Genomic DNA, 13,221 nt, shown 5'->3' on the forward strand with positions numbered 1-13,221 from the left:
TACCAGAAGTAATGGAGGTGCCTGAACCACAGTGCCAAGACTACCAGAAGTAATGGAGGTGTCTGAACCACAGTGCCAAGACTACCAGAAGTGATGGAGGTGTCTGAACCACAGTGCCAAGACTACCAGAAGTAATGGAGGTGCCTGAACCACAGTGCCAAGACTACCAGAAGTAATGGAGGTGCCTGAACCACAGTGCCAAGACTACCAGAAGTAATGGAGGTGCCTGAACCACAGTGCCAAGACTACCAGAAGTAATGGAGGTGCCTGAACCACAGTGCCAAGACTACCAGAAGTGATGGAGGTGTCTGAACCACAGTGCCAAGACTACCAGAAGTAATGGAGGTGTCTGAACCACAGTGCCAAGACTACCAGAAGTGATGGAGGTGCCTGAACCACAGTGCCAAGACTACCAAAAGTGATGGAGGTGTCTGAACCACAGTGCCAAGACTACCAGAAGTAATGGAGGTGTCTGAACCACAGTGCCAAGACTACCAGAAGTGATGGAGGTGCCTGAACCATAGTGCCAAGACTACCAGAAGTGATGGAGGTGTCTGAACCACAGTGCCAAGACTACCAGAAGTAATGGAGGTGTCTGAACCACAGTGCCAAGACTACCAGAAGTGATGGAGGTGCCTGAACCACAGTGCCAAGACTACCAGAAGTGATGGAGGTGCCTGAACCACAGTGCCAAGACTACCAGAAGTAATGGAGGTGTCTGAACGACAGTGCCAAGACTACCAGAAGTGATGGTGGTGTCTGAATCACAGTGCCAAGACTACCAGAAGTGACGAAGGTGCCTGAACCACAGTGCCAAGACTCCCAGAAGTGATGGAGGTGCCTGAACCACAGTGCCAAGGCTACCAGAAGTGATCGAGGTGCCTGAACCACAGTGGCAAGACTCCCAGAAGTGATGGAGGTGTCTGAACCACAGTGCCAAGACTACCAGAAGTGATGGAGGTGCCTGAACCACAGTGCCAAGACTACCAGAAGTGATGGAGGTGCCTGAACACAGTGCCAAGACTCCCAGAAGTGATGGAGGTGCCTGAACCACAGTGGCAAGACTCCCAGAAGTGATGGAGGTGTCTGAACCACAGTGCCAAGACTACCAGAAGTGATGGAGGTGCCTGAACCACAGTGCCAAGACTACCAGAAGTGATGGAGGTGCCTGAACCACAGTGCCAAGACTACCAGAAGTGATGGAGGTGTCTGAACCACAGTGCCAAGACTACCAGAAGTGATGGAGGTGTGTGAACCACAGTGCCAAGACTACCAGAAGTAATGGAGGTGTCTGAACCACAGTGCCAAGACTACCAGAAGTGATGGAGGTGCCTGAACCACAGTGCCAAGACTACCAGAAGTGGAGGTGCCTGAACCACAGTGCCAAGACTACCAGAAGTGATGGAGGTGTCTGAACCACAGTGCCAAGACTACCAGAAGTGATGGAGGTGCCTGAACCACAGTGCCAAGACTACCAGAAGTGGAGGTGCCTGAACCACAGTGCCAAGACTACCAGAAGTAATGGAGGTGCCTGAACCACAGTGCCAAGACTTCCAGAAGTGATGGAGGTGTCTGAACCACAGTGCCAAGACTACCAGAAGTGATGAGGGTGTCTGAACCATAGTGCCAAGACTACCAGAAGTGATGAGGGTGTCTGAACCATAGTGCCAAGACTACCAGAAGTAGAGGTGCCTGAACCACAGTGCCAAGACTACCAGAAGTAATGGAGGTGCCTGAACCACAGTGCCAAGACTTCCAGAAGTGATGGAGGTGTCTGAACCACAGTGCCAAGACTACCAGAAGTGATGAGGGTGTCTGAACCATAGTGCCAAGACTACCAGAAGTAGAGGTGCCTGAACCACAGTGCCAAGACTACCAGAAGTGATGAGGGTGTCTGAACCATAGTGCCAAGACTACCAGAAGTAGAGGTGCCTGAACCACAGTGCCAAGACTACCAGAAGTGGAGGTGCCTGAACCACAGTGCCAAGACTACCAGAAGTAATGGAGGTGCCTGAACCACTGTGCCAAGACTTCCAGAAGTGATGGAGGTGTCTGAACCACAGTGCCAAGACTACCAGAAGTGATGAGGGTGTCTGAACCATAGTGCCAAGACTACCAGAAGTAGAGGTGCCTGAACCACAGTACCAAGACTACCAGAAGTGATGAGGGTGTCTGAACCATAGTGCCAAGACTACCAGAAGTAGAGGTGCCTGAACCACAGTGCCAAGACTACCAGAAGTAATGGAGGTGCCTGAACCACAGTGCCAAGACTACCAGAAGTGATGAGGGTGTCTGAACCATAGTGCCAAGACTACCAGAAGTAGAGGTGCCTGAACCACAGTGCCAAGACTACCAGAAGTAATGGAGGTGCCTGAACCACAGTGCCAAGATTACCAGAAGTGATGAGGGTGTCTGAACCATAGTGCCAAGACTACCAGAAGTAGAGGTGCCTGAACCACAGTGCCAAGACTACCAGAAGTGATGGAGGTGTCTGAACCATAGTGCCAAGACTACCAGAAGTGACGGAGGTGCCTGAACCACAGTGCCAAGACTACCAGAAGTGACGGAGGTGCCTGAACCACAGTGCCAATACTACCAGAAGTGATGGAGGTGCCTGAACCACAGTGCCAAGACTACCAGAAGTGATGGAGGTGTCTAAACTGCAGTGCCAAGACTACAAGAGGTGATGGAGGTGCCTAAACCACAGTTCCTAGACTACCAGAAGTGATAGAGGTGCCTAAACTGCAGTGCCAAGACTACAAGAGATGATGGAGGTGCCCCAACCACAGTGCCAAGATTACAAGAAGTGATGGATGTGTCTGAACCACAGTGCCAAGTCTACAAGAGATGATGGAGGTGTCTGACCCACAATGCCAAGACTACAAGAGGTGATGGAGGTGTCTGAACCACAGTACCATGACTACAAGAGGTGATGGAGGTGTTCGAACCACAGTGCCAAGACTACAAGAGATGATGGAGGTGTTTGAACAACAGTGCCAAGATTGCAAGAGGTGTTGATTGTGCCTGATTCACAGTGCCAAGACTACAAGAGGTGACGGAGGTGCCTGAACCACAGTGTCAAGACTACAAGAAGTGATGAAGGTGTCTGAACCACAGTGCCAAGACTACAAGAGGTGATGGAGGTGTTCGAACCACAGTGCCAAGACTACAAGAGATGATGGAGGTGTCTGATCAACAGTGCCAAGATTACAAGAGGTGTTGATGGTGCCTGATTCACAGTGCCAAGACTACAAGAAGTGATGGTGGTGTCTGAATCACAGTGCCAAGACTACAAGAGATGATGGAGGTGTCTGAACCACAGTGCCATGACTACAAGAGGTGATGGAGGTGTCTGAACCACAGTGCCATGACTACAAGAGGTGATGGAGGTGTTCGAACCACAATGCCAAGATTACAAGAGATGATGGAGGTGAAAATAAATGGTATAAAATACCGACACACTGGAAACATAAACACATATGCAGTTTAATGTGATCCTTGTTTGACAACGTTTCGCCCACAGAGTGGGCTTTTTCAAGTCACACACAGATCTACCTGGGGTGGAAGGTACGGGAGTATTTATAGTCAGGTTCAGAATGTTGAGGTCAGGTGAAGAATGCTGCATTTGATGATTTACCGGGTGGGATTATAGAGTTTTGGGTAGCTTGGCAGGGGTATTGGACAAGTTGTGAGTAGACCTTCTGCAGTGTTCTATGTTCTTATGTTGGATAGCGATGAAGAAGTTTCTTGGCAAGTGGTTCAGCTATGTTATAGAAGCCATTGTTCTGGTTGAAATTGTTGGTTATAGAGATAAGAGATGATTCCAGGATTCTTCGGTATTGAGTGTTGTCTTCTGTAGCGATAAGTCTTGAGTTTCTGTAGTTAATTTGTGTCGGCTTTACGTGTTTCTCTTTCGAAAATCACCTCTTTCAACAGACTTTTGGTCTACCCATGGGCTCGCCACTCAGTGCCGTCCTGGCGAACTTATACATGGAACATCTGGAAGCCGAGCGTTTCTCCATTATTCCTTCGACTGTCACCTGGCTCCGTTATGATGACGACATTCTCCTCATAACTCCAGGCGCTTCAACGTTCAAGCTCTCCAAGACAAGCTCAACCAGGTCGAGCCCTCAATCCAGTTCACACTTGAAGAAGAAGTCGACAACACTCTTCCTTTCCTTGATGTTCTTCTCTGCAAAACTGACCATGAACTTCGTTTTAAAGTCTATCGAAAACCAACCAACCAAAACGATCTTCTCCACTTCTACTCTCACCACGACACCAAAACTAAACGTGGGGTAATTATAGGCTTCTTCCTGCGCGCACTCAGAATCTGCAGCAATGAGTTCCTTGAGGAAGCATGCACTATAATTGAACAAGTATTTTCTAAACTCCACTATCCTCGTCACTTCATCAGAGACTGCAGACGGCGGGCATTAAACATCTTCAACACGCCCAGAGAAGACACTGCCGAGAAGAGATACATAGTCCTCTCCACCAACTCCATTGCCAAACATGTTTCCAACATCTTTTCCAATACATCATTCCAAGTATCTACCTGTTGCAACCCCTGAATGGGTTACAATGATTATTATGTATATATAATGTATATTACCTTTTCATTTAATTTTATATTGCTTATATTTGCGATAATAGCTAAATCGTAAATGTATGACTTTATATTATTATTTGACTGTTGTATTGTTATTTAGCTTATGTTGTTAGGATGTATATAAAATGTGCTCAGTTAGTTTTGATTGTCAAACTACTGTAATTATCGCTTGTCGCTCGTTATACTGCCGGCTTCTGAGCTGCAGTTGTCCACGTAGCTATCACGTGATCGAGGGGGGGGGGTGCCCTCACCTCTCGTGAAGTAGTCAGTCTGCTCTAGACTCGCTTGGTGGTTGGACAGATTGTGTCTCATTATTCTTGTTAGTTCTGTAGAACTCTGTTCACAGAACATTGTATAGACTTAGTGATTTTCGACGTTGTACTGAGGTTGTGTGTCGCTTAGACACTCTGAACATCTCAGGTCCTTAGCTATAGCTTCTGACCTAATTTTGTACTGGTTCCTGTGTATTGTCACAGTCACAGTTTTACCTATGCTGAACATAGATTCAGTATTATGGGAGTTTTGTAATTTTTGTGGAGGATCTGCAGATGGTCCCTACTTAGTGTCGTTATATTATTTCCCAGTTCCTGATTCTGTGTCGCAGTCGCTTGATATTGCATTGCTATTGGGCTTAGCATTCTTTGTTGTTCAAGCAGACTGTTCGGCTTGCCAGTCGGTCAAGAAGTTAGTTTATTTGAGGACTTTGTCAGTCACTTGTTTAAGTCTTATTCGAGTCTTGAGACATAGCTAACTACTTAAGAGCACTTACCCGCATACACACACTTACTTGTACATATTTGTAATATCTTATTAAATGTTAATGTACCTGACGGTACTTAAGAATTATAAATGTGATATGTGCTTTCAGCACAATAATATTGAACTCGAGAGATTGATTTTATTTTGATTGCTGTGATTTAATTTAATTTGATAATATACCTCTAGACAACTCATAGACTTAATAAATTTATTAAATTTTTAATTTCTCTAGTTAGTAGCCTACCAGTTGTAATCCTAAAGCACTATTGAACCATACTGAATTTTAATGGATAATTGGACAAGGATACTGACTACTTGTTACGAAAACCCAGTAACAGGCTGGATGCTAGAAGGGCAGTCCTTTCTAGTATTCACTGGAGATCTCTAAACTTTTAGAATCGCGTTTTTTGTAACACTACCTCCACAACTACGACCATCAAGGACATCACCAGTAGTAGACAGGACAAGCTTCCATCCTCTGCAGGGGTATACATAATCCCTTGTAATGACTGCAACAAATTATACGTGGGCGAAACATCAAGAGACCTCCAAACACGTATTTCAGAACACCAATACGCAAGCAGGACTGACGATACAAGGAATGCCTGTGTACAACATCGCAATTCACACAACCATTTAATTAACTTCAGAAACTCAAGACTTATCGCCACAGAAGACAACACTCAATACCGAAGAATCCTGGAATCATCGCTTATCTCTATAACCAACAATTTCAACGAGAACAATGGCTTCTATAACATAGCTGAACCACTTGCCAAGAAACTTCTTCATCGCTATCCAACATAAGAACATAGAACACTGCAGAAGGTCTACTCACAACTTGTCCAATACCCCTGCCAAGCTACCCAAAACTCTATAATCCCACCCGGTAGATCATCAGATGCAGCATTCTTCACCTGACCTCAACATTCTGAACCTGACTATAAATACTCCCGTACCTTCCACCCATGGTAGATCTGTGTGTGACTTGAAAAAGCCCACTGTGTGGGCGAAACGTTGTCAATAAAGGATCACATTAAACTGCATATGTGTTTATGTTTCCAGATGATGGAGGTGTCTGAACAACAGTGCCAAGATTACAAGAGGTGTTGATGATGCCTGATTCACAGTGCCAAGACTACAAGAGGTGATGGAGGTGTCTGAACCACAGTGCCAAGACTGCAAGAGGTGACGGAAGTGCCTGAACCACAGTGCCAAGACTGCAAGAAGTGATGGAGGTGTCTGAACCACAGTGCCAAGACTACAAGAGATGATGGAGGTGTCTGAACCACAATGCCAAGACTACAAGAGGTGATGGAGGTGTCTGAACCACAGTGCCATGACTACAAGAGGTGATGGAGGTGTTCGAACCACAGTGCCAAGACTACAAGAGATGATGGAGGTGTCTGAACCACAATGCCAAGACTACAAGAGGTGATGGAGGTGTTCGAACCACAGTGCCAAGACTACAAGAGATGATGGAGGTGTCTGAACAACAGTGCCAAGATTATAAGAGGTGTTGATGGTGCCTGATTCACAGTGCCAAGGCTACAAGATGCGATGGAGGTGTCTGAACCACAGTGCCAAAACTGCAAGAGGTGACGGAGGTGCCTGAACCACAGTGCCAAGACTGCAAGAAGTGATGAAGGTTGAACCACAATGCCAAGACTACAAGAGATGATGGAGGTATCTGAACCACAGTGCCAAGACTTCAAGAGGTGATTGGAGGTGCCTGAACCATAGTGCCAAGACTACAAGAGGTGATTGGAGGTGCCTGAACTACAGTGCCAAGAATCAAATTAAAAACTGGTATCAATGAAGAAAAGAAACCAGAAGAGTGTGTGCTCATGTCTCAGTCAGGGATGCAGAGAGATCAAGAAAATGAGCTAGAGAGATAATAAGGAATAAATGGCAAATCAAATGTCAAGGTAGGAGAACTAGACACGAATAAGAAGAATAAGTGGAGGAATGGAGAAGCAGACATGCAACTTGAAAATAACATAGCATCATGGGCCATAACAGGACCCGAGTTACGTCACAGTCACGAAGGAAAAAGAAAACATATGAGAGGTACCAAAAGATAATGTTGAAGGAGAAGAATGGGGAGAATGACTGAGAAGTTTTTATGAAGCCATTGGCTGGAGAAGCATTTCCAGAATAGAGGTTCCCAATTTTTGCACGAGTGTCTCAATTACCAGGATGTGAAGAAACTGGCAAAGACTCTGAGATTTTTAAAACAGAAAGTGGTGGGGTACCAGAAAACACTGCATTAAGACCAGATCAACAAGTGCTAAGAAAAATCAGCACAACAAAAGAAGTCGTGAAGTTACTTAGTGAGGCTGATGGTAAAAAGTGATGGGACCAGATAACATAACTCAGTGGGTGCTGAGAGGAATAGAACCATTGTGTAACACAGGAGTAAAGATATACAGCCAATCTCTTTTCTGTTAAATATATGTTTCTGTATTGTTTTGTAACGGCTTAACATGGCTCCTGGAGAACATCTATGTCCATTTACCTCCCATTTTGTCGGTAATTCTACCTAATATTATTACTAATCTCTCTCTTATCAGAACAAGAGCCAGAAAATTGAAAAATGTGAATGTTGTTCCAGTACATAACATTGGGACATAGACACAAGGCACTGAACTACACACTAATATCTCTAACTAAGGATTATGAATTAGGAGAGGCTAACGAACTGAATGTAACAACAGTGGAGGAGAGAAGATTCGTGACAGACATGATAACAACATACAAACTTCTCAGGGGAATTGATAGGCTTAACAGGGATAGGCTTTTTAAGAGGCGGGAACTAGATACCCTGGGGCACAGGTGGGGAATCGAAGATACAAAGAAGGCACAGGGATGTCAGAAAGTATTCCTGACATCTCTGTGACTCCCTTGAAGGTGAAGGAAGACTCTAGGCATAGTTTTAAGAGCAGGTACGATGGGGCCTATGAGGCTATGAGGAAGTAAATCTGGCAAGCGGCAAGATGCGGAGCCAGGAGCTATGACTCGACCCCTGCAACTACAAATAAGAACACATAAACACACATACACGAATCAAGGTTAAAGAAAAAATCTTGCAAGAGTCTATAAGTTGCTTTGGTGGTGGTGTAGTAACTTACTGGAAGAACTGTGGACCCAGGAGAGGGTGTTGCGCCGGGTCACCATCACTAGTGGTTCCTCCACTCCATGATGGTTCTGACACCTGCTGCTGCTGTTGTTGCTGCTGGTACTGGTGTGCCTCCTGGCGCAGCGGTGTGTCGTAGGTCAACACTGGAGCCTCACTATCGCCTGGCTGCGCCTGGGACACCTGCAGGAAGGAGAGGCAGTGTTTACGAAAAATTTCTGGGATCACTTACCTCCATTTTCTCATTTTTGACAAATTTACGCTGTACAAATGGCAGGGTGAGTAGGAAACGAGGGAGCCATTATAGAAGTTATGGTGAAATTACCGACAATATGTTAGATAAAAGGACACAGATGCAACTAACGTGACATTTTATTGTGGTAACGCTTCGTTCCCCAGGAGCTTTTCTAGGGAGCGAAACGTTGCCTCAATAAAATGTCATATGAAAGCCATTATAGTGAAAGGACAGTTAACCACTGATATTAGGAATAAGGAAGACTTAGTCTCTCTTTTCACATCTTAGTTAGGCTTAAATAATGTTAGGTATTTTATACCATTTTATTGTTCAGACTTATATAATATTGAATTTTAGAATTAGAGAGATTATATGAGCAAGGCATTGTTAAACCGTTCACCTTTTCACATTCAGCAGCTCGTAACATTGTTCAGAGTGCCCTAGGCCTGAGGCTCAGGTGATTCAAGCCAGCCTAGGCCACCGGTATCTTCAAGATCCCTGGTGTCATTGTCTTTCATGACACTGCTACCAGGGATGTACATATCTTTAGTAATTATGAGACTAAAACCTGCCCTGAACTTCACATCTCTACTGAAATAGCAGATGTTAGAATGATAAGCCATCCCTTCCATGTTGCTCACTCGGGAGTTGTCGTATTTTCCGGCATATAAGACGAACTTTTTTCACGAAAGGTCTTGAAAAATCAGCCTGCGCCTTATATGCTCAAAGTCAGGGTCAACGGTAGGCACTGGGTTACGCTTCAGTAGTTGTTTACTAACGTTACGTCTTATATGGAAACATCGTCTTATATGTCTCATATAAAAGTGCGCCTTATATGCCGGAATAAACAGTAAATGCCTCATAGTGTTATTAACTGACTGTTGTAGTTGCTCTCCTCCTTCGATACGTTGAGGTTTCACCAAAGATTTTGGTGAATTAGATCAGAAGTGGGACACAGTGCGCTATGTACCACTTCACAAGCTTGGAAAGCATCTTAGAACTACAATTTACAGTAATCTAGTTAAAAGACAGGTCATTACAGGCTGTAATGTCACAAACAAAGCAGGAACAAAACTCCCTGCCTGCAGCGCACCACCTGAAAGGCTTTTACTTTATTTTGCAAAATACACAATTGTGTCTCGGGAAACACAGGATAAACTAGAGGAACAACTTGTTCAAGTTTTATATCCACTCGGTAAATGAAAGACATCTGATGTCCTGTGATCTTCACTGGACACTCACCAAAGTATGTCAGAACTTCCGCCTTCAACTTTCTACATTAGAAAAGTACAGTTAAGAGATTGTTTTGTGTTTTGGGAGCCCTTATCACTTTCTTAAAGGCGCTCTGCCCTTGGATTCAAAGGTCTACGACCAACAGATTTTGGGAGGTACGAAACATCAAGTTGTATTACTGTGAAGGCTGAACTATGTCTTAATACACTGCAAGTCAGGGAACGAGTGAGGAATAAACCCATGGTGAGTCTTCAAACTCACTTACCATGGTTCAGTCCCCACCCCCCTCCCCGTTCCCTGATTTGTTTGTAATCGGGTTATTACGATTTCGCCAGACTTAATACAGTGCCTTCTGAACTTCTTGTACAATGTATATATACAACTTGTGTTGCTATTAGATGTAAATGTTATTCAAAGTATGTTTGTAGAGTGTTGTAACTGTGCAGTTATGTGATAGATGGCAGTTTAAGAAATAAATTCATTTATAATTGTTTAGATGTTTAGAAATTACCTTTGTTTATTGTATTTATGTATTTTATTTTATTAATAAAATATTAAATTTAATAATTTCTAAAATTTTCTTCTTCCTTTTTACTAAAAAGTATAACAAAAAAGGTGTAAATATGAAATTTTAAATCTGAATTGGAATTCCTTGATCCCAAAATTATGTTTATACACACACACACACACACAAACACACCCACCCACACACACACACACAAACACACACACACACACACTCTCCCCTCTCCTACTCTTAAAAAAAAAAAAAAAAAAAAAATGGTGGGGACTCGCAGGAACCAAGGATCAGATGAGAATGGTTCGGGTAGGGAGGAGTGGATGGAGGAGCAGTGGAAAAGGATGGAACAAGAGTGGGAGAGAAAATTAGGAGAGCTTTCTGAAAAAATGGAGAAAGAGCTCTCTGTGAAATTGGAAAGGAGGTTGGAGAAGGAGAAAAAGAATTGGGAGGCACAAGTCGAAACTGCAGTAGCCAAGATAAGGGTCCTAGAAGTTGAGATAAATAGGCTGAAGCGAGTTACAGGGGCAGTGACCAGAGAAGACACAGCATATGAAGCTGCGAGGCTGAACAGGAAGGAAGGAATTATGAATTATGCTAAGGTCACATCAATCTGCCAAGGAGGACCAAGGAGTGAAAGGGAAGATCAGCTGGTTGCAGATGGAGAGGGTGATAGGTCGAATGCTGAGGCACAACAAGGCTATCAAGAGCCACTGGAAAAATCAAGGGAGAAACTGACCACATACAGGCAGGATCCAGAGTCACAGAGGGTGAGGCAATGGGAGGAAGAAAGGGCAAAATCAGTGTTTATCCATGGGCTTCAGGAGAGAGAGGAAAGGACACACACTGAAAGGAAGCAGGAAGAAAGAAAGGAGATTGAGAAAATCATCACGGAAATAGGTGAAGAGATGGACGAGATTGTAAATTTTCAGAGAATAGGGGGGTACTCGAAGGGGAGAAAACGACCAATCAAGCTGATTCTCAGGACGGAAACAGTGCGGAACAGGATCCTCCAAGAGAAACCACGATTGAAATACTCGGAAGAGTACAAGAGGGTGTTCCTAGACAGAGACAGAACAAAATCAGAACGACAGCAGCTGAGGGAGAGGAAAAAAAGCGAAAGGAGCTAGGAAAAGAGACAAGGAGGGAATCAGCAGAGGTCAGTCAGAGCAGGACAGAACAGCAAGGGCAAGCACACACACAACTACTCTCAGAACCATACAACCTATCACACCATCCCAACACACACTACAATCCATACCCACAGCCTCCACCCAACACCGAGCTATAGAATCCCACAGTATGCCACCAGGTCTCCCACCCTCACAGGCCCCCCAAACCACAGTGTTGGAAAGGAAACTGAAGGTATGGTACACAAACGCTGATGGAATAACAAATAAGTGGGAGGAGTGGCACGAAAGAGTCAAAGAAGCATCACCGGACATCATAGCTCTCACAGAAACCAAGCTTACAGGTATGATAACAGATGCCATCTTTCCAACGGGATACCAAATCCTGAGGAAAGACAGAGGGAACAGGGGGGGTGGAGGAGTGGCGTTGCTGATCAAAAATCGCTGGAATTTTGATGAGCTGGAGAGAGGAGATAGCGGAGAAGAAAGTGATTACATAGTGGGAACACTTCACTCTGGAGGTCCCAAGGTGGTAATAGCAGTGATGTATAACCCACCACAGAACAGCAGGAGGCCAAGGCAAGAGTACGACGAGAGCAATAGAGCGATGGTTGACACACTGGCTAGAGTGGCCAGAAGAGCTCATGCATGCAGGGCAAAGCTCCTGATCATGGGTGACTTTAACCACAAGGAGATCGATTGGGAGAACTTGGACCCACATGGGGGCCAAGATACATGGAGGGCTAAGATGATGGAGGTGGTACTGGAGAACTTCATGTACCAACACGTAAGGGACACTACAAGAGAGAGAGGAGAGGATGAACCAGCAAGGCTGGACTTAGTATTCACCTTCAGTAGTGCAGATATCGAGGACATCACATATGAAAGACCCCTTGGGGCCAGTGACCATGTGGTTTTAAGCTTCGAATACACAGTAGAGCTACAAGTGGAGGGAGAAGCAGGAAGGCCAGGACGAATGAAGCCAAACTACAAGAAAGGGGAATACACAGGAATGAGGAACTACCTGAACGGGGTTCAGTGGGACAGAGAACTGGCAGGGAAGCCAGTTAATGAGATGATGGAATATGTAGCAACAAAATGCAAGGAGGCTGAGGAGAGGTTTGTACCCAAGGGTAACAGGAGTAATGAAAAAGCCAGGATGAGCCCATGGTTTACCCAAAGGTGCAGGGAGGCAAAAACCAAGTGTGCTAGGGAATGGAAGAAATATAGAAGGCAAAGGACCCAGGAGAATAAGGAGAACAGTCGTAGAGCCAGAAACGAATATGCACAGATAAGAAGGGAGGCCCAAAGACAATATGAAAATGACATAGCAGCGAAAGCCAAATCTGACCCGAAACTGTTGTACAGCCACATCAGGAGGAAAACAACAGTCAAGGACCAGGTAATCAGGCTAAGGAAGGAAGGAGGAGAGACAACAGGAAATGACCGTGAAGTATGTGAAGAACTCAACAAGAGATTCAAAGAAGTGTTCACAGAGGAGACAGAAGGAACTCCAGAAAGACGGAGAGGTGGGGCACACCACCAAGTGCTATACACAGTGCACACAACCGAGGAAGAAGTGAAGAGGCTTCTGAGTGA

General features: G+C 44.8%; 1 protein-coding gene across 2 annotated transcripts in view; it reads right to left on the reverse strand.

The window, feature by feature from the left end:
• LOC128701891 (serine-rich adhesin for platelets-like) overlaps positions 1 to 13,221 on the reverse strand; it is a 354,089-nt gene that overhangs the window by 79,515 nt on the left and 261,353 nt on the right. For both annotated transcript variants that reach the window (XR_011393962.1, XM_070099856.1), the window contains exon 4: positions 8,503 to 8,690. Coding sequence is in view for 1 of the 2 variants with exons in the window: in XM_070099856.1 (XP_069955957.1) it covers positions 8,503 to 8,690 (188 nt within the window). In the remaining variant the exon portion in view is untranslated. The remainder of the gene's footprint in view (positions 1 to 8,502; positions 8,691 to 13,221) is intronic.

This window comes from Cherax quadricarinatus, chromosome 69 (genome assembly GCF_038502225.1).
Source record: "Cherax quadricarinatus isolate ZL_2023a chromosome 69, ASM3850222v1, whole genome shotgun sequence".
NCBI classification, from domain to species: Eukaryota; Metazoa; Arthropoda; class Malacostraca; order Decapoda; family Parastacidae; genus Cherax; species Cherax quadricarinatus.